This window comes from Salvelinus fontinalis, chromosome 21 (genome assembly GCF_029448725.1).
Source record: "Salvelinus fontinalis isolate EN_2023a chromosome 21, ASM2944872v1, whole genome shotgun sequence".
NCBI classification, from domain to species: Eukaryota; Metazoa; Chordata; class Actinopteri; order Salmoniformes; family Salmonidae; genus Salvelinus; species Salvelinus fontinalis.
This window is the reverse complement of record NC_074685.1, coordinates 25257473-25282798: the sequence shown is the minus strand read 5'-3', so window position 1 is coordinate 25282798 and position 25326 is coordinate 25257473. Positions and strand designations below refer to the sequence as shown.

The window sequence follows — 25326 nt, the reverse complement described above, 5'->3', positions numbered from 1 at the left end:
CGTCTGGACAGGGGAAACAAAACGTCATTCATGCAGACCCGGGGATCAAACAGAGGAACAGACAGATATAGGAGGGGCAATAAACAAAGTAATGGAGTCCAGGTGAGTTCAAAGATGCGCTGGTGCGCGTAACGATGGTGACAGGTGTGCGTAATGATGGGCAGCCTGGCACCCTCTAGAGCCAGGGAGGGGTAACCCCCGCAGTAACCCCCGATCTTAGGGGTGCCACCCAGCGTCCCACCTGGGCGAGCCTGACAGGCCGGCAGTGACATGGAAGTCGGACAAGCCGGCTGAGGCACGGAAGCCTGATGAGCCGGCTGAGGCACGGAAGCCTGATGAGCCGGCTGAGGCACGGGAGCCCGACGAGTCGGCTGAGGCGTGGGAGCCCGACGAGCCGGCTGAGGCATGACGTGGGATGTGAGCCTGATGAGCCGGCTGAGGCGTGGATGCCCGACGAGCCAGCTGAGGCACCCCCGGTTCCTACGGCAGCGGCACCCTGACCCGATGTCACCAGCAAAAACATAAAACTCCCTGATGCTTAAAATATTGGTGTCTGCATTCCGTAAGGACAGACGCTGGGAGACGAAAAGCAAGTACATGGGGTGAACATTTAATAAATACCGGACATGAAACAGAACATGGACAACGTCTGGACAGGTGAAACAAAACGTCATTCATGCAGACCCGGGGATCAAACCGAGGAACAGACAGATATAGGAGGGGCAATAAACAAAGTAATGGAGTCCAGGTGAGTTCAAAGACGCACTGGTGCGCGTAACGATGGTGACAGGTGTGCGTAATGATGGGCAGCCTGGCACCCTCTAGAGCCAGGGAGGGGGAGCGGGGGCAAGCGTGACAGTTTTAATTTGAACGTGCTGTCTTTGGGGAGCTCATGCCGGAGGATTTCCTCTGAGGTTCCCCCCTCTAACATTTTTGTGGACATAACATTCTATAGTAATCACTGTAGTGTTTTGCAGACTTGACTGTAGTATACTGCAGTATTTACTGTAGTACTTTTTCGGACATGACTGTAGTATACTATAGTAATCACTATAGTGTTTTGCAGACATGACTGTAGTATACTGCAGTATTTACTGTAGGGTCTTTGCGGACATGACTGTAGTATGCTATAGTATTCACTGTAGTGTTTTTGCAGACTTTACTGTAGTATTCACTATAGTGTTTTGCGGATATGACTCTAATATACTGTAGTGTTTTTGCGGACAAGACTGTAGTCATTGATTATTGTCATTGATAATTGCCATTAACAGCCAATTAATTATGTAGGTTCATTGCTGTTGTGGAGCCTACGGAATTGTGTCACGCTGAGGATTATTTCTGTCTGTAATAAAGCCCTTTTGTGGGGAAAATCTCCTTCTGATTGGCTAGGCCTGGCTGCCAAGTGTGTGGGGCTATGCCCTCCAAGGCCCACCCATGGCTGCACCCCTGCCCAGTCATGTGAAGTCCATAGATTAGGGCCTTATTCATTTATTTAATTTGACTGATTTCCTTATATGAACTTTAACTCAGAAAAATCTTTTAAATTGTTACGTGTTGTGTTTATATTTTTGTTCAGTATAGATTGGAATGTACTTTGTATAGTGTAGATAAGCGACACACACACAAACACATATTACAATACAGTGTATCAATCTCTCCATCTACTGTACATGTGGATGGCCCATGAATAAGACCACACTTTCAGTTCTGTGCACTGTACTCTGTTTCTAAATGTGTATGAGTATGTGTTTGAGAGTGTGTGTGCATTGAGGGGTCTCAGTCTCTATATCTGCTGGAATGCTGGTCACAGATATGCCTGCTTACTGCGGAACAGTGTGGAACCATATAAGAGCTAGCATCGGGATGACAGCAGACATAGCAGGTATGCAATGAAAGGATCACACTGTTTGGAAAGAGGGGTGTGTGAGCTTTCCAAAACTATAGAGGAAGAATAGTGCAGGGGCTGTGTGTGTGTGTGTCTTGTCCCCTGGCAGCTATCTGCTTACAGAAGATTTGTTGAAGCTTTACAGCATGCCAACAATCATTGCAGGCATTAAGCTAGTTCCATTTCCTTTTAGACACACTCCCAGACACTCATAGGATAAACTGTTTACACACACAAGCCCATAGCCTGTCTTCAAGGTGTGGCAGTTATTTTATGGCTGTTTAGTATTGTGTTTTTGGCATAGCCATGTCACTTACATACGTTTTTAGTCCTACGCTGAAGCTTTTTGCACAATCAATGCACACCTAGGAAAATATTGTGTTGTAGTCCACTTGGTCGTTCTTTTTTTTATATACAATCAATCAATCAATCAATTTTATTTTATATAGCCCTTCGTACATCAGATAATATCTCGAAGTGCTGTACAGAAACCCAGCCTAAAACCCCAAACAGATAGAATGCAGGTGTAGAAGCACGGTGGCTAGGAAAAACTCCCTAGAAAGGCCAAAACCTAGGAAGAAACCTAGAGAGGAACCAGGCTATGAGGGGTGGCCAGTCCTCTTCTGGCTGTGCCGGGTGGAGATTATAACAGAACTATGCCAAGATGTTCAAAAATGTTCATAAGTGACAAGCATGGTCAAATAATAATCATGAATAATTTTCAGTTGGCTTTTCATAGCTGATCATTAAGAGTTGAAAAACAACAGGTCTGGGACAGGTGGCGGTTCCATAACCGCAGGCAGAACAGCTGAAACTGGAATAGCAGCAAGGCCAGGCGGACTGGGGACAGCAAGGAGTCACCACGGGCGGCAGTCCCGACGCATGGTCCTAGGGCCCATGTCCTCCGAGGGAAAGAAAGAGAGAAGGAGAAAATTAGAGAGAGCCAAGATTTTCAAAATGTTCATAAATGACAAGCATGGTCAAATAATAATCAGGAATAAATCTCAGTTGGCTTTTCATAGCCGATCAATAAGAGTTGAAAACAGCAGGTCTGGGACAGGTAGGGGTTCCATAACCGCAGGCAGAAGAGTTGAAACTGGAATAGCAGCAAGGCCAGGCGGACTGGGGGCAGCAAGGAGTCACCACGGCCGGTAGTCCCGACGTATGGTCCTAGGGCTCAGGTCCTCCGAGAGAAAGAGAGAAGGAGAAAATTAGATTTTCAAAATGTTCATAAATGACAAGCATGGTCAAATAATAATCAGGAATAAATCTCAGTTGGCTTTTCATAGCCGATCATTAAGAGTTGAAAACAGCAGGTCTGGGACAGGTAGGGGTTTCGTAACCGCAGGCAGAAACAGTTGAAACTGGAATAGCAGCAAGGCCGGGCGGACTGGGGACAGCAAGGTGTCAGCATGCCCGGTAGTCCTGACGTATGGTCCTAGGGCTCAGGTTCTCAGAGAGAAAGAGAGAACGAGAGAATTAGAGAGAGCATACTTAAATTCACACAGGACACTGGATAAGACAGGAGAAGTACTCCAGGTATAACCAACTGACCATAGCCCCCCGACACATAAACTACTGCAGCATAAATACTGGAGGCTGAGACAGGAGCGGTCAGGAGACACTGTGGCCCCATCCGAAGAAACCCCCGGACAGGGCCAAACAGGAAGGACATAACCCCACCCACTCTGCCAAAGCACAGCCCCCACACCACTAGAGGGAAATCCTCAACCACCAACTTACAATCCTGAGACAAGGCCGAGTATAGCCCACAAAGGTCTCCACCACAGCACAACCAAGGGGGGGCGCCAACCCAGACAGGAAGTTCACGTCAGTAACTCAACCCACTCAAGTGACGCACCCCTCCTAGGGACGGCATGAAAGAGCACCAGCAAGCCAGTGACTCAGCCCCAGTAACAGGGTTAGAGGCAGAGAATCCCAGTGGAGAGAGGGGAACCGGCCCTGGAGAGACAGCAAGGGCGGTTCGTTGCTCCAGAGCCTTTCCGTTCACCTTCACACTCCTGGGCCAGACTACACTCAATCATATGACCTACTGAAGAGATAAGTCTTCAGTAAAGACTTAAAGGTTGAGACCGAGTCTGCGTCTCTCACATGGGTAGGCAGACTGTTCCATAAAAATGGAGATCTATAGGAGAAAGCCCTGCCTCCAGCTGTTTGCTTAGAAATTTTAGGGACAATTAGGAGGCCTGCGTCTTGTGACCGTAGCGTACGTGTAGGTATGTACGGCAGGACCAACTCGGAAAGATAGGTAGGAGCAAGCCCATGTAACGCTTTATAGGTTAACAGTAAAACCTTGAAATCAGCCCTTGCCTTAACGGGAAGCCAGTGTAGGGAAGCTAGCACTGGAGTAATATGATCAAATTTCTTGGTTCTAGTCAGGATTCTAGCAGCCGTATTTAGCACTAACTGAAGTTTATTTAGTGCTTTATCCGGGTAGCCGGAAAGTAGAGCATTGCAGTAGTCTAACCTAGAAGTAACAAATGCATGGATTAATTTTTCTGCATCATTTTTGGACAGAAAATTTCTGATTTTTGCAATGTTACGTAGATGGAAAAAAGCTGTCCTTGAAACAGTCTTAATATGTTCGTCAAAAGAGAGATCAGGGTCAAGAGTAACGCCGAGGTCCTTCACAGTTTTATTTGAGACGACTTTACAACCATCAAGATGAATTGTCAGATTTAACAGAAGATCTCTTTGTTTCTTGGGACCTAGAACAAGCATCTCTGTTTTGTCCGAGTTTAAAAGTAGAAAGTTTTCAGCCATCCACTTCCTTATGTCTGAAACACAGGCTTCTAGCGAGGGCAATTTTGGGGCTTCACCATGTTTCATTGAAATGTACAGCTGTGTGTCATCCGCATAGCAGTGAAAGTTAACATTATGTTTTCGAATAACATCCCCAAGAGGTAAAATATATAGTGAAAACAATAGTGGTCCTAAAACGGAACCTTGAGGAACACTGAAATGTACAGTTGATTTGTCAGAGGACAGACCATTCACAGAGACAAACTGATATCTTTCCGACAGGTAAGATCTAAACCAGGCCAGAACTTGTCCGTGTAGACCAATTTGGGTTTCCAGTCTCTCCAAAAGAATGTGGTGATCGATGGTGTCAAAGGCAGCACTAAGATCTAGTAGCACGAGGACAGATGCAGAGCCTCGGTCTGACGCCATTAAAAGGTCATTTACCACCTTCACAAGTGCAGTCTCAGTGCTATGATGGGGTCTAAAACCAGACTGAAGCATTTCGTATACATTGTTTGTCTTCAGAAAGGCAGTGAGTTGCTGCGCAACAGCTTTTTCTAAAATTTTTGAGAGGAATGGAAGATTCGATATAGGCCGATAGTTTTTTATATTTTCCTGGTCAAGGTTTGGCTTTTTCAAGAGAGGCTTTATCACTGCCACTTTTAGTGAGTTTGGTACACATCCGGTGGATAGAGAGCTGTTTATTATGTTCAACATAGGAGGGCCAAGCACAGGAAGCAGCTCCTTCAGCAGTTTAGTAGGAATAGGATCCAGTATGCAGCTTGAAGGTTTAGAGGCCATGATTATTTTCATCATTGTGTCAAGAGATATAGTACTAAAACACTTAAGTGTCTCTCCCGATCCCAGGCCCTCGCAGAGCTGTGCAGATCCAGGACAGCTAAGCCCTGGAGGAATACGCAGATTCAAAGAGGAGTCCGTAATTTGCTTTCTAATGGTCATGATCTTTTCCTCAAAGAAGTTCATGAATTTATTACTGCTGAAGTGAAAGCCATCCTCTCTTGGGGAATGCTGCTTTTTAGTTAGCTTTGCAACAGTATCAAAAAGAAATTTTGGATTGTTCTTATTTTCCTCGATTAAGTTGGAAAAGTAGGATGATCGAGCAGCAGTGAGGGCTCTTCGGTACTGCACGGTACTGTCTTTCCAAGCTAGTCGGAAGACTTCCAGTTTTGTGTGGCGCCATTTCCGTTCCAATTTCCTGGAAGCTTGCTTCAAAGCTCGGGTATTTTCTGTATACCAGGGAGCTAGTTTCTTATGACAATTGTTTTTCGTTTTTAGGGGTGCAACTGCATCTAGGGTATTGCGCAAGGTTAAATTGAGTTCCTCAGTTAAGTGGTTAACTGATTTTTGTCCTCTGACGTCCTTGGGTAGGCAGAAGGAGTCTGGAAGGGCATCAAGGAATTTTTGTGTTGTCTGAGAATTTATAGCACGACTTTTGATGCTCCTTGGTTGGGGTCTGAGCAGATTATTTGTTGCGATTGCAAACGTAATAAAATGGTGGTCCGATAGTCCAGGATTATGTGGAAAAACATTAAGATCTACAACATTTATTCCATGGGACAAAACTAGGTCCAGAGTATGACTGTGGCAGTGAGTAGGTCCAGAGACATGTTGGACAAAACCCACTGAGTCGATGATGGCTCCGAAAGACTTTTGGAGTGGGTCTGTGGACTTCTCCATGTGAATATTAAAATCACCAAAAATTAGAATATGATCTGCTATGACTACAAGGTCTGATAGGAATTCAGGAAACCCAGAGAGGAACGCTGTATATGGCCCAGGAGGCCTGTAAACAGTAGCTATAAAAAGTGATTGAGTAGGCTGCATAGATTTCATGACTAGAAGCTCAAAAGATGAAAACGACATTTTTTTTTTTGTAAATTGAAATTTGCTATCGTAGATGTTAGCAACACCTCCGCCTTTGTGGGATGCACGGGGGATATGGTCACTAGTGTAACCAGGAGGTGAGGCCTCATTTAACACAGTAAATTCATCAGGCTTAAGCCATGTTTCAGTCAGGCCAATCACATCAAGATTATAATCAGTGATTAGTTCATTGACTATGACTGCCTTTGAAGTGAGGGATCTAACATTAAGTAACCCTATTTTGAGATGTGAGGTATCACGATCTCTTTCAATAATGGCAGGAATGGAGGAGGTCTTTATCCTAATAAGATTGCTAAGGCGAACACCGCCCTGTTTAGTTTTGCCCAACCTAGGTCGAGGCACAGACACAGTCTCAATGGGTATGGCTGAGCTGACTACACTGACTGTGCTATTGGCAGACTCCACTAAGCTGGCAGGTTGGCTAACAGCCTGCTGCCTGGCCTGCACCCTATTTCATTGTGGGGCTAAAGGAGTTAGAGCCCTATCTATGTTGGTAGATAAGATGAGAGCACCCCTCCAGGTAGGATGGAGTCCGTCACTCCTTAGCAGGTCAGGCTTGGTCCTGTTTGTGGGTGAGTCCCAGAAAGAGGGCCAATTATCTACAAATTCTATCTTTTGGGAGGGGCAGAAAACAGTTTTCAACCAGCGATTGAGTGCTGAGACTCTGCTGTAGAGCTCGTCACTCCCCCTAACTGGGAGGGGGCCAGAGACAATTACTCGATGCCGACACATCTTTCTAGCTGATTTACACGCTGAAGCTATGTTGCACTTGGTGACCTCTGACTGTTTCATCCTAACATCGTTGGTGCCGACGTGGATAACAATATCTCTATACTCTCTACACTCGCCAGATTTAGCTTTAGCCAGCACCATCTTAAGATTAGCCTTAACGTCGGTAGCCCTGCCCCCTGGTAAACAGTGTATGATCGCTGGGTGATTCGTTTTAAGTCTAATACTGCGGGTAATGGAGTCGCCAATGACTAGGGTTTTCAATTTGTCAGAGCTAACGGTGGGAGCCTTCGGCGTCTCAGACCCCGTAACGGGAGGAGTAGAGACAAGAGAAGACTCAGACTCAGACTCCGACTCGCTACATAATGGGGAAAACCGGTTGAAAGTTTCTGTTGGCTGAATGAGCGACACCGGTTGAGCATTCCAACAGCATTTCCCTCCAGAAGCCATGAGAAAGTTGTCCGGCTGCGGGGACTGTGCGGGGGGATTTATACTAACGTTACTATCTGTACTTACTGGTGGCACAGACGCTGTTTCTTCCTTTCCTACACTGAAATTACCCTTGCCTAACGATTGCGTCTGAAGCTGGGCTTGCAGCACAGCTATTTTCGCCGTAAGGCGATCGTTCTCCTGTATATTATGAGTACAGCGACTGCAATTAGAAGACATCATGTTAATGTTACTACTTAGCTTCGGCTGTTGAAGGTGTTGACGAACCATGTCCAGATAAAGCGTCCGGAGTGAAAAAGTTGAATGAGGGAAAAAAGTTGCGATGGAAAAACTAAAAATATAAACGGTAATTAAAAACAGAAACAAAACAAAAAACGTAAAGTTGTCAGCTAGCAAAGTAAAGTAAAGTTGGCAGCAAAACGCACAGCAACAAAACGCACAGCAACACGTCTGCAGAAACACCCCTGGCCTGCATGAATCATTACAAAACCATACTGTAGTCACCAGCCTTCACCTTAAGGCAAAGTTCAGAGATCGGGGAAGTTGTGTACAACATGCATGTCGAGAAAGCAGGTTTGAATGCTGCTAGATGAAAAACGTTTAGAAAGTCTGGCCTCGTGTATTGCGTAATTGTCTATTATAGAAATGGGATCTCAGGTACCTGTTTATTGGCACATCAGGGGAATGATAGCTGGGACCAGTCGGGTGCCTGTCCACCGGGGTGTATTTAGTGATTTGGGGCCCTCCCCTACCTTTCCACAGACATTAATTGCTATGATTATGTTTATCCCACAACTGAATATATTTATTTCAAATGCTTTTTTCATTTCAGGAATTTATTCAATATATAGGCTGCATAAAGTTGTTAACAATCAGTCAGTGGGGACCACCTGGGCAGCTGGGGCTCATTTAAATTGAAAACTATGAAACATAAGGTAGCAAGGTTTGTCTCTGCCTGTCTAAGTCATAAGCATATACATACAAGTGTAACAGTATAACTTTAGACCGTCCCCTCGACACGGGCGCGAACCAGGGACCCTCTGCACACATCAACAACAGTCACCCACAAAGCATCGTTACTCATCACTCCACAAATGCCGCAGCCCTTGCAGAGCAAGGGGAACCACTACTTCAAGGTCTCAAAGCGAGTGACATAACCGATTGAAACGCTATTAGCGCGCACTACCGCTAACTAGCTAGCCATTTCACATCCGTTACACAAGCATACAAGCGCAATCACACAAACATGATTAAACATTGTTTTATGGTAACTTTTTGTTATTTTCCTCATTGTTGAAATGATTGAGATGTTTGCTTCATGTTCAAGTGTCACAGGTAAAGTAAATAATGTCCTTATTTGTTCAGTTTGGGCATTACTTTTTAAATAATAAGCTCACATAAAAGAAATACTACAGTTTACTATAGAATGCAATAGTACTTACTATAGAATTCTATAGTATTCTGCAGAGGTAGGACCAAGTCATTATTTTACAAGTCACAAGTAAGTCTCAAGTCTTAGCACTCAAGTCCCAAGTCAAGTCTCAAGTCAAGATAGGCAAGTCCGAGGCAAGTCTCAAGTCAAGACCGTCAAGTATCAAGTGAAGTCTCAAGTCCTAAACTTTGAGTTTCGAGTCCTAAACAAGTCATAATGTGCTCTTCACCAAATGTAATACCATTTCATATTTTTAACAAGAGTAAGTTAGTATATTACATTTACGCAAATCATGAACGCTTTTAGAAATATCTATATATTTATTACTTTCCAAATAAATGTTATATTTCCATAGAAATACATGGGTAGCCATGAGAAAGACACATCTCCCCAATAGTGATCGACTATCGAGGATTGCTATGGGGCGCAATCGGGCGATGTAGGCTTCTACACAATCGCCCAACCTTAACACACACACACACACACATACACTCTCTCTGTGTGGTTACAGTAGGCTACCGTATGTCAATGGTTTTAGGAACAGCAGTAACATCAGGCAGGATTTAGGCTACCAACTGCCTAGCCAGTTGTAGCTCAATCTTGGGTGCAATGATCACGTTCCCGCACTGACTGACTAATGTGGAGGCTCATTGATTTAACATTATGTTAGCCTACACTAGGAAAGTAATAAAATATATAGCTGTCGGCTATATTAGCCACAACTTACCCTTCTTTGTGCAGCTTCAAATGTCGAACAAAGTTGGAAATTGTTGCGCCTCCGTCTGTAAATTTCTTCCCTCATGTTTTGCAAGTTGCAATCTGTTTTTTATTGATACAATGTCATCTTTATATCCGAAAATAAAAATGTTGGGTATCATCTTTCCAAGGGCTCCATCTGAATTCACCCGCCGACGTTCCTCTGCACTGCCACGTACAACTTTTTTTCAGATGACACAATTTGATTGGCTGCTGTCCGATTCAAACTGTAATCTGTTAAATGAAGAGTTGATGCTCTGCACACTTTTTTAATAGTATCATTTTTAATATTCGGGCTTGGGGAGGGTATCAAGTCAGGTCGAGTCATAAGGCTCAAGTCCAAGTCAAGTCACATCAAGTCACAAGTCATTGGTGTTAAAGTCAAAGTCGAGTTACAATTCATCATATTTGTGACTCGAGTCCAAGTCATGTGACTCGAGTCCACACCTCTGGTATTCTGTAGTAAACTGTAGTACACTGTAGAATACTATATTACACTCTGTAGTATCCCTCAAGCATGTGTAGTGCTTACTATAGAATGTTGTAGTATACTGTAGAATATTATACTACAACACCGTAATATCCCTCAATCGTGTAGCGCTTACCTCATTTTGTATTATGCTGTAGAATATTATACTATACACTGTAGTATCCCTCGATAGTGTAGTGCTTAATATATACAGTAATTTTGTAGTATACTGCCAAATATTATACTACACACTTTAGTATCCCTTGATCATGTAGTGCTTACTATAGAATGCTGTAGTATACTGTAGAATAATATATACTACATACTGTATTGATATGCTAATACTAAATTAGCATATGTCCCTTCCATTCCCCTCCCCCATAACCCAATGTCTGCCACCCATGACTGAAAAACATTCATGCCAAGGAGAGACCATATATTGTTTATTAAACTATTCTCCATACCTAATTAATTCAATGTAAACACAAACGACATTGGAAGAGCAGGAGGAGGCGAGTTCGATAACGACTCACCCCGCTCCTGTACAAAGGACCGAAGACAGCTTTTTAACATATTCCATGTCTTAAAAATGTTTTACTTTTGTTAAATCATTTATACATATTGTAAATGGCTTTTACAGAATTGGAAGTTTTACATAGAAAAGTACTTTTAATTATGGCTTGTTTTTATTGGTTTTAACAACATGTACTTTTTAACAAATTTACATGTAATATCCAAATGCTGTTTTTATGCGTTTATGCCATTTTTACGTGTAAAAAAAATGACGTACAAAAATATATATGAGCTGTTTTAAAGGAAATGCGATAAAACTTTTCCAAAAGAAAAAATCAACAATAAGCACAACCATTCATCACACTATTCAAAAATCACAAAACTCCCCTCCCAGTATCTTGAAGAAGAAATTTCCATCCCCTACGTTACATTTTTAATAAAGTTATTTCCCCTTTCCTCCAACTCAAATCCCCTTCCCGTAAACCGGGTTTATTCCCAACCTTTACCCTAAACCAGCTTCGTATCCTCTCGTATTTTTTACTTTTTTACTTTTTAAAATGTGTTTTAATCAAGTTGAGAAAAAAAGGAGAACTCCTCCATCCCCTCCCCCTTGTACCTTGCCAAACCTGAACTTCACCAGACAGAAGGTCAACCTAACCGGTCAGACCAGTGTCCTACCTACAGTACATACAGGTTATTGTAATGTAGTCTGTGTGTAGCTGGTGTAGAGGAGTCAGGCGCAGGACAGCAGATATGAGTAAATAAATGTATTTTACTCAAAAATAGACAAATACAATACAAAATAAGCGAGCCCACATAAACTGACCGTATTACATAAAAACAATCACTCACAAACAAACATGGGGGAACAGAGGGTTAAATAATGAACAAGTAATTGGGGAATTGAAACCAGGTGTGTAAAGACAAAGACAAAACAAATGGAAAATGAAAAGTGGATCGGCGATGGCAAGAAGGCCGGTGACGTCGACCACCTAACACCGTTGACGTCGACCGTCAAACGCCGCCCAAGGAGAGGGACCGACTTCGGCGGAAGTCGTGACAGTTATGGACAATTTGCTTTTTTTGTTTGTCCAGTAAGTTTCCTCAAGGAGAAAACCCCCTAAAAGTTTTTTTCAAGATGATTAAAAAGATAATCAAACAAAAGACAATTAAACAAAAGCACTATAGTAAATACTACATCTACTACAGTAATGTCTGCAAAAACAGTACAGTAAACACTACATTCATGTCCACAAAAACACTGCAGTAAATACTACAGTATTCACTCTAGTGTCTAGTGTTTTTGCCCAAAAACCCTGCGCAAAAACACTACAGTGAATACTATAGTAAAGTCCGCAAAAAAGGTACTGTGAATACTATAGTATATACTGTACATCAGTTGGGGTCTCTATAAGCTTGAATATGAGTTCCTAAACATAGCATGAAAGTGTATCCTTGTAGCTGTGTGGGCTAATATAGTCAAAATATTTGTCTTCGGGTAAGTTGAGCCAATGGCCATGGGGTAAGTTGAGCCAATGGCCATGGGGTAAGTTGAGCCAATGGCCATGGGGTAAGTTGAGCCAATGTTTGAGCCAAAGGCAAGTTGAGCAAATCTAAGTGTTTTCTTCCTAGGCGTGATGCAAGGCAACAGTGCTGGCCTATCTTAAAGGTATAAAAAATAATGTACAAAGTGTTTGTTAGGTTTAAAGCCTGTTAAAAGACGCTTAAAATTATTAACAGATAAAAAAGCGATTGTATTGAATTTTGATTGGGAAATAAAGATAGACCTGGTTTTAAAAAGGTAGTGGTAATATTTCATTCAGTACAGACATTTGTACACTGCTTAACTTAACCCGGGGGAGGGTCGTGCCAAATGACCACTTTTTTTGGACAAGCTATGTTTTCAAAACTGTAATATTTACATGAATTCTGATTATTTCCAGGTATGCACAACATCCTGAAATATATGCAGATATCTTTGCTATAAAGAAAATTAGATTTCCTTTCACGGAATGATGCTGATTGTAAAAAATGGCTCAACTTACCAACTCTCCCCTACATATAGTAAACCAGAACAGATATAGTGGTGGAGCTCAACAAGTACACGGAATGACAGTGGAAACATTCTCAGATGAAGTGCAAACAGAGTTTTAGAGAGAGAGAGAAGTTTGGAAGGTGTGTGGGGAATACCATCATATTTCTGTAAAGTCATCTCAGAATAGCCCATTACATAAATACAGTGCATTCGGAAAGTATTCAGACCCTTTCACTTTTCCCACATTGTTACTTTACAGCCGTATTGTAAAATTGATTAAATCGTTTTTCCCCCCTCATCAATCTACACACAATACCCCATAATGACAAAGCAAAAACAGGTTTAACATTCTTTTTGCAAATGTATTAAAATAAAAAAACGGAAATATCACATTTACATAAGTATTCAGATCATTTATCCTCAGTACTTTGTTGAAGCACCTTTGGCATCAATTACAGCCTCAAGTCTTCTTGGGTATGATGCTACAAGCTTGGCACACCTGTATTTGGGGAGTTTCTCCCATTCTTCTCTGCTGATCCTCTCAAGCTCTGTCAGGTTGGATGGGGAGCATCGCTGCACAGCTATTTTCAGGTCTCTCCAGAGATGTTCGATTGGGTTCAAGTCCGGGATTTGGCTGGGCCACTCAAGGACATTCAGGGACTTGTCCCGAAGCCACTCCTGCATTGCCTTGGCTGTGTGTTTAGGGTCGTTGTCCTGTTGGAAGGCAAACCTTCACCCCAGGCTGAGGTTCTGAGCGCTCTGGAGCAGGTTTTCATCAAGGATCTCTCTGTACTTTGCTCCGTTCAACTTTCCTTTTGATCCTGAGGTGTCTCCCAGTCCCTGCCACTGAAAAACATCCCCACAACATGATGCTGCCACCACCATGCTTCACAGTAGGGATGGTGACAGGTTTCCTCCAGACGTGACGCTTAGCATTCAGGCCAAAGAGTTCAGTCTTGGTTTCATCAGACCAGAGAATATTGTTTCTCATGGTCTGAGAGTATTCAGGTGCCTTTTGGTAAACTCCAAGCAGGCTGTCATGTGCCTTTTACTGAGGAGTGGCTTCTGTCTGGCCATTGTACCATAAAGGCCTGATTGGTGGAGTGCTGCAGAGCTGGTTGAATTCTGGAAGGTTCTCCCATCTCCACAGAGGAACTCTAGAGCTCTGTCAGAGTGACCATTGGGTTCTTGGTCACCTCCCTATTGCTCAGTTTGGCTGGGCGGCCACCTCTAGGAAAAGTCTTGGTGGTTCCAAACTTATTCCATTTAAGAATGATGGAGGCCACTGTATTCTTGAGGACCTTCAATGCTGCAGACATTTTTTAGTACTCTTCTCTAGATCTGTGCTCTGACACAATCCTGTCTTGGAGCTCTACGGACAATCCCTTCGACCTCATGGCTTGGTTTTTGTTCTGACATGCACTGTCAACTGTGGGACCTAATATAGACAGGTGTGTGTGCCTTTCCAAATCATTTTCCAATTAAGTTGTAGAAACATCTCATGGATGATCAATGGAAACAGGATGCATCTGAGCTCAATTTCGAGTCTCATAGAAAAGGGTCTGAATACTTATGTAAAGAAGATATTTCTGTTTTAATTTTTTATAAATGTATACATTTGCAAAAGAATTACAAACCTGTTTTCGCTTTGTCATTATGGGGTATTGTATAGATTGATGAGGATTTTTTATTTATTTAATCCATCTTAGAATAAGGTTTAATGTAACAAAATGTGGAAAAAGTCAAGGAGTCTGAATACGAGGCAATATTTATTGGGTCTGTATGAAAAAGGGCGAGGGAAAAGGGCGATGCACTGAAAAAAGGGCGAGGGAAAGGGAAGAGGATAGCCAGGAAAGACATAGAAAAAAGGAGAGAGGAAATATGAGGTAAGTAGTTAAGGGACTGAGAGATTTAAATGCTGACACAGAACAGGTCTTTCTCTTCACTGATAAGGTACAGAAATGGCTCCCCACTCAGTTTGCTGTGAGAGCGTATTATCATTCATTCCTGAACCTACACTCTCCAGCACACCAACATATCCCTGTTTTGTCACGTCTGCTCCCGCTCTTCCCTCCCTCCTGGCGCTTGAGGGCGCCAGAATGCCTTGCATCACTCACTCCTGCCATCCGTCACGTACACCTGCCTTTCCTCGTCACGCGCATCAGCGTTATTGGACTCACCTGGACTCTCTTATCACCTGTTCATTTTCTCCCCTATATGTGTCAGTTCCCCAGCTCTGTTCCCCGCTTCTGCATTGATTGTTTTCTGTTTGCTAACGCTGTTTATGTCTCGTTCCATGTCCGTTATTTATGAAATGTTACTCCCCGTACCTGCTTCGTCTCTCCAGTGTCATCATTGTGACAGAATGCAGAAGCCATCACACGAAGCATCGGGGAGTACTGGCGTTCTGGTTGGTTTAGTGGCATCGGCTCTGGGTCACCACCGATGGAACCGGGGGTGCCTAGCCTGCTCGTCGGGCTTCCACGCCCTAGCAGGCTCGAGAGGTTTCCTTGCCCCGGTTGGCTCGGATGGCGGCCATCCCACGTCGGGCCTCAGCTGGATCGTCAGTTCTTGTCTGCTCAACCGGTCCAGGAGTTTTTTGTTTGTTTGTTTTTTGTTTTGTCGGTGACGTCGGGGGTGGATTCTGCCGCCGATGGAACCGGGGGTGCCTAAGCCAGCTCGTCGAGCTTTCATGCCCTGGCTGGCTCGAGAGGTTTCATTGCCTCGGTTGGCTCGGTGGCTTCCCATCCCACGTCACACTTCACCGGATCATCGGGTTTCCTCAGCGGGATCGACAGGCGTCTTGACTCAGCCGGATCGTCAGGCTCCCATGCCTCAGCCGGCTCGCCAGGCTCTCACGCTCCTGCCGGTTCGTCGGGCTTCCACGCCTCAACCGGCTTGCCCAGCGCCCATGTCTCGGCCGGTTCGCCCAGGTGGGACGCCGGGTGGCGCCCCTAGAGGGGGGGTACTGACACGTCTGCGCCCGCTCTTCCCTCTCCCCCTGGCGCTTGAGGGCGCCAGAATGCCTTGCATCACTCACTCCTGCCATCCGTCACGTACACCTGCCTTTCCTCGTCACGCGCATCAGCGTTATTGGACTCACCTGGACTCTCTTATCACCTGTTCATTTTCTCCCCTATATGTGTCAGTCCCCAGCTCTGTTCCCCGCTTCTGCATTGATTGTTTTCTGTTTGCTAACGCTGTTTATGTCTCGTTCCATGTCCGTTATTTATTAAATGTTACTCCCCGTACCTGCTTCGTCTCTCCAGCGTCATCATTGTGACATGTTTTTTTATCTATTTAATGTCTTCTCCAACCTGCTGGCTTCTCACACTACCATGGCCATCGAATCACCCCCAGCTTCAAATAGGCGCAATCACTCGTTTTAAGACCCACCAGAGTGAAAATTGCTAGTGAAATAAATCCACTCCATTATCAGTCCATGATGTCATCCACTGGTCATTGCCTTGCGTTGTTATTCTCTACCCCATATATACTAATTATACTAAACATTAGGAACAACTTCCTAATATTGAGTTGCACCCCCCCATTTTGCCCTCATAACAGCCTCAATTCGTTGGGGCATGGACTCTACAAGGTGTCGAAAGCATTCCACAGGGATGCTGGCCCATGTTGACTCCAATGCTTCCCACAATTGTGTTAAGTTGGCTGGATATCCTTTGGATGGTGGACCATTCTTGATACACACGGGAAATTGTTGAGCGTGAAAAACCCAGCAGCTTTGCAGTTCTTGACACAAACCGGTGTGCCTGGCACTTACTACCATACCCCGTTCAAAGGCACTTCAATCTTTTGTCTTGCACATTCATCCTCTGAATGGCACACATACACAATCCATATCTAAATTGTCTCAAGGCTTAAACATCCTTCTTTAGCCTGCCTCCTCCCCTTCATCTACACTGATGGAAGTGGATTTAAAAAGTGACATCAATAAGGGCTCATAGCTTTCACCTGGATTCACCTGGTCAGTCTGTCATGGAAAGAGCATGTTCTTAATGTTTTGTATACTCCGTGTATAGGCTATGTTCCCAGGACAGTTTGAAACTTCAATTCCCACAGGGCCTATGTAGTAGTTCGGACTGATTTCTCTAGGGCCTGCCATCCCTGCCATTAGGTTTTATGGTAACAGGTTTCCACTAAATCTGATAGTTACCAAGGACAGAAGGGAGGATGAGAGCGCAGCAGGGTTTGATTTTCAATAGTTTCAGGGGGCTGGTAAACCCCTGAACCCCATAAGAAATCCTGACCTCTAACCCTTGACCTCCCCACTTTTCCCAGTCTGTCTCAGCAGGTGTGTCACAGCTGCTTCCGTCGCCAGGCCAACCTCCACCGCTGCGCCCAGTGTAAGTTTGCCCATTACTGTGACCGCACCTGTCAGACTGCATGCTGGGACGAGCACAAGCAGGAGTGTGGTGCCATCAAGAAGAACGGAAAGGCCCCCAATGAGAATGTCCGGTAAGAAGAAGGGAGGAGAGAGAGTGGAGGAGGGAGAAAATAGAGAAGGAGAGAGAGCTAGCGGAGAGAGGTGGTGGAGGAAGGAGAGAGAGGGGAGGAGGGAGAAAAATAGAGGAGAAGGAGAGAGCTAGCGGAGAGAGGTGGTGGAGGAAGGAGAGAGAGGGGAGTAGGAAGAGAATGGATGGACAGGGGAAGGTGAGTGGTTGTCAATGCCTTGCCAAGTTGCATAAAAAAGAAACCAGGCTATGTCAGCCACTCATATAAAACTATAATGCTAATGCTAAATCTCCCTGTCCCTCTCCAGTCTTGCTGCCCGTGTGCTGTGGCGCATACAGAAGGACACAGGCATTGTGTCGGACAGCCAGCTGACCTCAGTGGACCAGCTGGAGGACCACGTGGCCGACATGCCCACCGACAACCTCGAAGAGCTCAAGATCGACGTGCACAACTTCCTGAACTACTGTCCCAACATCAGGCACGGCGTGGAGTACATCTCACACATCTTTGGCATAGTACGTATCAATGAGTTAGTCATCTTACCATCCAGATATCTCAAACTTTGGCACAGTACGTACAAGATCACTGGTTGATCTATTTCGACTATAGTATGTGTTCTTTTACTCTCTATGGACTGTGAGGTACTGTCATTAACCATTCATATCTTTATTCCTCTCTCTCTGTCTTCCTCCACTGTTTTTCTCTCTCCATCCCCCCTTTTCTCCATCCATCTGTAGATAAACTGTAATGGTTTTACTCTGAGTGACCAGAGGGGTCTGCAGGCAGTGGGAGTAGGTCTGTTCCCTAACCTGTGTCTGGTCAACCATGACTGCTGGCCCAACTGTACTGTCATCCTCAACCATGGCAAGTATGTATCCCCCAAGAGAGGGAGAGGGAGAGATAAAACTTTTGTATGTGATTTGTAAACTCTTTGACTGCCATCTCTTCCAGTCAGTCAGCTCTGAATGCAACCTTCCACTCTAAGAGGAGGTGGGTCTCTCTGCCTGCTTCAAACTAACATCTAACCTTTGAACCTTGAGCATCCGATCCTCAAAGATCTCATTAGCACCTGTTATTAACCCTCAACCCTCTATCATTGGACGTTAGTGAGGAAGTCAACAGAACAACAGTACCAAATGACAGTCAGGCATTCTAATCTTGACCCTGACATTGAATAGTGTGATTTCCCATATTTTTCCTTTTTTACCACGGGACCGTTTCCTCATTGAGCATGATCAAATTACTCATTATCATAAAAGTACTATCAAATCTGACCCCTAAAGTTAATAACTGAGGGGAAAACAGAATATTACGAAACTCAACAAATTGTGTCTGTCCGACTATAACTTACTTATAGCATGGTTTGTTTAGCTCTCAGTAGGACTGAGTTGCTATTCTGCTTGAGGCTTTGTTGTGTGAAGTGTGTCTATTGTTAGATTTTGCTCAGTTTTCAGTCAACTACCTGATAAGATTACTTCAAACATCACATCATAACGTGAATGTATTTTTAGACTTTTAGACTGCCTGCACTGTGTTGGTGATGATGGCTGTTTTTGGTTGTCTGTCAGTGCAAAATCCCCAAACTGCTTTGTTAGAATGTTGTTTCAAGTTGAGTGAAATGAAAACCCCCACACTGAGCTTGCAGCTGGGCTATGGATGTTCCTCCAAACCATATTTATTATTCATCAGGAGCCAACAGTCCAAGATGTTGAGCTCTGAACGATCAATATAACTTTCTCTGAACCACGAGCTGCAAGGATTATCCAACCAGTGATGTTTATGTTTGCTGACTGGTCAATGAAGGTTTCCTATCTCCATAAAAAACAAAAATGCTGTCAGCTCCCTGGACAACTATGTCACTGCAATAACTTTCCTGCCCTTTCGCTATTGTAGCAATTGAGAGAGAACATTCGTAGCAGGGCTTGAACTTGCAGACCCGTCCTTGCAGTGGTCTAATGCACTGCATCTTAGTGCAAGATGCCCATGGTTCAAATCCAGGCTGTATCACATCTGGCTGTGATTGGGAATCCCATCAAGTGTTGCACAATTGGCCCAGTGTCGTACAGGTTTGGCCAGGGTAGGCCGTCATTGTAAATAAGAATTTGTTCTTAACTGACTTGCCTAGTTAAATAAATAAAAAAACAGGTAAAGGTCTAGGGGCTACACTACCCCCTTTACCTTCCCTTATGGTTACTACCGTCACACTACACTACCCCCTTTACCCTCCCTTATGGTTACTACCGTCACACTACACTACCCCCTTTACCCTCCCTTATGGTTACTACCATCACACTACACTACCCCCTTTACCTTCCCTTATGGTTACTACCATCACACTACACTACCCCCTTTACCTTCCCTTATGGTTACTACCATCACACTACACTACCCCCTTTACCCTCCCTTATGGTTACTACCATCACACTACACTACCCCCTTTACCCTCCCTTATGGTTACTACCATCACACTACACTACCCCCTTTACCCTCCCTTATGGTTACTACCATCACACTACACTACCCCCTTTACCCTCCCTTATGGTTACTACCATCACACTACACTACCCCCTTTACCCTCCCTTATGGTTACTACCATCACACTACACTACCCCCTTTACCCTCCCTTATGGTTACTACCATCACACTACACTACCCCCTTTACCCTCCCTTATGGTTACTACCATCACACTACACTACCCCCTTTACCCTCCCTTATGGTTACTACCATCACACTACACTACCCCCTTTACCCTCCCTTATGGTTACTACCATCACACTACACTACCCCCTTTACCCTCCCTTATGGTTACTGCCATCACACTACACTACCCCCTTTACCTTCCCTTATGGTTACTACCATCACACTACACTACCCCCTTTACCCTCCCTTATGGTTACTACCATCACACTACACTACCCCCTTTACCCTCCCTTATGGTTACTACCATCACACTACACTACCCCCTTTACCCTCCCTTATGGTTACTACCATCACACTACACTACCCCCTTTACCCTCCCTTATGGTTACTACCATCACATCACACTACATCACCCCCTTATCCCTTATGCTCCAGGGCCTGTTCTTTCAGCATGTGACATGCAGAGCTCACAAGCTGATCCTAGAGCAGCTGTTACTCTGGCACTAGGCTAACCATGCCGCCCTGCTCCCTCAGGATTGAGCTGCGTGCGCTTGGTAAGATTGCTGAGAATGAGGAGCTGACGGTGGGCTACGTGGACTTCCTGAACGTGTCAACGGACCGCCAGAGAGCCCTGAAGCACCAGTACCACTTTGACTGCACCTGCAAAAGCTGCAGCAAGAACCTCAAAGATGACCTAATGATGGCTGCCAAGGAGACCGAAGGCAACAAGGTGGGGGAAGTAGTGACATGTTGAGGGCAGAGTTGGGGTCAATTCATTCCATTCCAAACAGTGGGGTCCTGGGTCCTGGGTCCTTGGCCCCATGCCGTTGATGGCCCCATCACACAGATGGGCATCTCACAGCTGATGCATCAGAATCATGTAGTTAAATGCACAAATTAAACACCTGATCATACCTCTGAGGGCCCAGGGGCCAACAACACATCACCCTAATTACTTTTCAGTTCAATAAAGTTCCATGCTTCCCCTCTCCCTTAATGCATCTCAACTCTCACTGTACTCGTGCCTCACATGAGATCCCAACCTGAAATATCAGCTACCATAGATAGAACAAAATACATGTAGCAGTTGATATGAAATCAAGTTTTTCTGATTTCATCTGAGATATGGTAACCTAATGCTGAATTCCAATTGATTGTCTGAGACATTGCAAAATAATATGACTAACTATCTTAGCACATGACCATATCTTTAGTCAATGCCATGGACCTGGATATGTGTTATATCAGTATCTATGTATGGGAATTGACTTGGCGCAAATTATGATTAATCACAAGGTGTGTAACACAAGTATAAGTCTGTGTCCTACACTAGTCCATTTTTGTAGTTGCTGAACCATTAGTCTCCTCACACAGCTGCTGTGTCTGTGAGAAGAGACTACTGGACCTTTAGTCTCCTCACACAGCTGCTGTGTCTGTGAGAAGAGACTACTGGACCTTTAGTCTCCTCACACAGCTGCTGTGTCTGTGAGAAGAGACTACTGGACCTTTAGTCTCCTCACACAGCTGCTGTGTCTGTGAGAAGAGACTACTGGACCTTTAGTCTCCTCACACAGCTGCTGTGTCTGTGAGAAGAGACTACTGGACCTTTAGTCTCCTCACACAGCTGCTGTGTCTGTGAGAAGAGACTACTGGACCTTTAGTCTCCTCACACAGCTGCTGTGTCTGTGAGAAGAGACTACTGGACCATTAGTCTCCTCACACAGCTGCTGTGTCTGTGAGAAGAGACTACTGGACCATTAGTCTCCTCACACAGCTGCTGTGTCTGTGAGAAGAGACTACTGGACCATTAGTCTCCTCACACAGCTGCTGTGTCTGTGAGAAGAGACTACTGGACCATTAGTCTCCTCACACAGCTGCTGTGTCTGTGAGAAGAGACTACTGGACCATGAACACATTATACAACATTTCCTCCAATGGAACAGTTTTCAGATTTGCTGGATATGTCACTCTCTTGTGGTTGTCGGCAGTAGTGCATTTTGGTCACCAGGCATTTTCCTTTACTGTCAATGATCAGGAGTGAATGATGGTGGGATGTGCAATGTGCATACTCCCAAATGTTAATACACTGACGCTGTTGTGTTTACTGTATTCTCTCTCTCAGCCCTCTGATGAGCTTGTGAAAGAGGTAGAGGAGTTAAGTTTGGAGTGCCTGGCCAAGGTTGAGGCAGCTCGTACTGCAGGTGACTTTCATGAGGTAACAACAACCCCCTCCTATACCTTTAGGGATGGCTTTGGAGTTTGGTAAATACCTCTCTGTCACTGTCCCATATAATTCACTCTGCCTCTTTTGTTAAACCCGCAAATTCCCTCTCCATCCCTCCCTTTCCCTCCACAGGTGGTGAAGCTGTGTCGTGAGTGTCTGGACAAACAGGAGCCCGTGTTGGCTGATACACACCTGTACCAACTGCGTATGCTGAGTGCAGCCAGCGAGGTGCTGTCCTACCTGAAGTTCTTCTCTGAGGCTGCAGAATACTCACGCAGGATGGTGGAGGGATACATGTGAGTGTTTGTAATGGGGACAGAGAGGTGGAGACTAATCTAATGGACCATATGAAGATTTGCATTTCTACAGCTTTAAAATCCCATTTCTACGTTTACATTTTAGTCATTTAGCAGACGCTCTCATCCAGAGCGACTTACAGTTAGTGTATTCATCTTAAGATAGCTAGATAGGACAACAACATACACTACATGCTCGTCGAACATCTCATTCCAAAATCATGGGCATTAATATGCAGTTAGTCTCCCCTTTGCTGCTATAACAGCCTCCACTCTTCTGAGAAGGCTTTCCACTAAATGTTGGAACATTGCTGCGGGGACTTGCTTCCATTCACCCGGACACTGATGTTGGGCAATTAGGTCGGGCTCACAGTCTGTTCCAATTCATCCCAAAGGTGTTCGATGAGGTTGTGGTCAGGGCTCTGTGCAGGCCAGTCAAGTTCTTCCACACCGATCTCGACAAACCATTTCTGTATGGACCTCGCTTTGTGCACGGGGGCATTGTCATGCTGAAACAGGAAAGGGCCTTCCCCAAACTGTTGCCACAAATTTGGAAGCACAGAATAGTCTAGAATGTCATTGTATGCTGTAGCTTTAAGATTTCCCTTCACTGGAACTAAGGGGCCTAGCCCAAACCATGAAAAACAGCCCCAGACCATTATTCCTCCTCCACCAAACTTTACAGTTGGCACTATGCATCTGGGGCAGGTAGCATTCTCCTGGCATACGCAAACCCAGATTTGTCCATCGGACTGCTAAATGGTGAAGCGTGATTCATCACCCTAGAGAACGCGTTTCCACTGCTCCAGAGTCCAATGGCGGCAAGCTTTACACCACTCCAGCCGCGCTTGGCATTGCACATTGGTGATTTTAGGCTTGTGTGCAGCTGCTGGCTCCCAACAAACAGTTATTGTGCTGACGTTGCTTCCAGGGGCAGTTTGGAACTTGGTAGTGAGTGTTGCAACCGAGGACAGATGATCTGTACGCTCTACGCGCTTCAGCCCTCAGCGGTCCCGGTCTGTGAGCTTGTGTGGCCTACCACTTTGCAGCTGAGACGTTGTTGCTCCTAGAAGTTTCCACTTCACAATAACAGCACTTACAGTGGACCGGGGCAACTCTAGCAGGGCAGACATTTGACAAACTAACTTGTTGGGAAGGTGGCATCCTATGACGCTACGACGTTGAAAGTCACTGAGCTCTTCAGTAAGGCCATGCTACTGCCAGTGTTTGTCTATGGAGATTGCATAGCTGTGTGCTCGATTGTACACACCTGTCAGCAACGGTGTGCCTGAAATAGCCGAATCCACTAATTTGAAGGCGTGTCCACATACTTTTGTATATTTAGTGCACGAATTACTTAATCCTAAACATGTTCTCTTTTCCTCCTCTTCCCTTTGCACCAACCCTCTTCTATCCCTTCTCCTGAGCAGGAAGTTGTACCACCCCAATAACGCCCAGTTGGGCATGGCCACCATGCGGGCTGGCGTGACTCACTGGCACGCAGGGCTCATCGAGGTGGGCCATGGCATGATCTGCAAGGCCTACGCCATTCTCATGATCACACATGGACCCAACCACCCAATCACCAAGGACTTGGAGGTACACTAGACTACAGGCTGCCTCATTAGGTTGATTAACCTATGCCATTAGAAAAAGATAGCATGGGGCCAGTTCAGTAGGGTACAATGTTACAAAACATTCAATAGAAATGTGTGGAAGGGAGATATGATTGTCTGGTCGAATAGTGAAGTGTAAGCTCTATTGGTTACATATCTATAATTTCACCTCACTGAATACTAATTTCCCAGATTACACCAGACCAGTCTACCTTTTGACCCCTGACCCCTTGTTTCCTAGTCAATGCGTATGCAGACCGAGATGGAGCAGAGGATTTTCAAGCAGAATGACTGCGTCTACCACAGCATGAGAGAGGCTGCCCTGCAGAACAAGCCCATGGGCATGATGGCTGAGGCAGTCAGTGTTGAGGACAACGTCAAGGCCCTCTTCCACAAGCAATGAGCTTCTGTACACACCACTTTCATACCATTGAAATGCAGTGGTTACCAAATCTGCCCCCTAAAATAATTATTGGCTGGCCCTCAACTACAGCTGTAAGGCTCAAAGTTCCTATGAACGTCTTACCTTTTTTGTGCTAGTAAACATTGCATCAGTATACCCACCATGTGCCATATTACCATGTGAAATATTGAATGTAAAAGGCAATAAAAGCGAACACTGGATAGTCTGGAGTCTGTTTTGCTATACATTGCAGCTCAACTAATCAAAGCTAAGGATCAACTCTTTATAGACAAACCATAGAAGTCAATACATTTTCTTGGTTTATTCAAAAAGGGTTGAGAGATCACTACATGCGCTTACTTATCCTCTTGCAGACGATGGGGTGAAGCGTCATGGTCTGGAAAGATAAAGGGTGCACATAGATTAGGTTTTACAGCCCAGTTACATTTGAAGGAGGGAAATTCCACCCCTTGTTGATAATTCAAACTAATTCTAGTCCCCACCCATAATACTCACAACGATGATGTTCCGTGACTGACTCAATGCCCTTCAGTGAGACGTTTAGCGCGTTCCCAACCAGATTCACCGTAGCCTGGGAAAGGGTAGAGGAGTCAGTGCATGACATACCATGAAAGAGTAACAAACTAGATAGTTCCAAGTTAGCACACTACGGCTTGTTATAAGTAGGTTTAGCACCACTCATAGAATGGGTCATGGAAACATGCTAAAAAAATAA

The 25326-nt window shown here is 44.8% G+C and overlaps 1 protein-coding gene across 2 annotated transcripts in view; it reads left to right on the top strand.

Annotated features, from left to right (window-relative positions):
* smyd1a (SET and MYND domain containing 1a) overlaps window positions 1-24813 on the top strand; it is a 28100-nt gene extending 3287 nt beyond the window's left edge. The window contains exons 2-10 of one of the 2 annotated variants that reach the window (XM_055874425.1): window positions 17237-17413; window positions 17718-17925; window positions 18148-18278; window positions 18362-18400; window positions 20586-20781; window positions 22174-22266; window positions 22408-22571; window positions 24002-24170; window positions 24429-24813. In XM_055874425.1, coding sequence (XP_055730400.1) covers window positions 17237-17413; window positions 17718-17925; window positions 18148-18278; window positions 18362-18400; window positions 20586-20781; window positions 22174-22266; window positions 22408-22571; window positions 24002-24170; window positions 24429-24590 — 1339 coding nt within the window. In that variant the 3' untranslated portion in view covers window positions 24591-24813. The remainder of the gene's footprint in view (window positions 1-17236; window positions 17414-17717; window positions 17926-18147; window positions 18279-18361; window positions 18401-20585; window positions 20782-22173; window positions 22267-22407; window positions 22572-24001; window positions 24171-24428) is intronic. The other variant, XM_055874426.1, reaches the window with a different exon arrangement.
* Window positions 24814-25326: the final 513 nt, after the last annotated feature.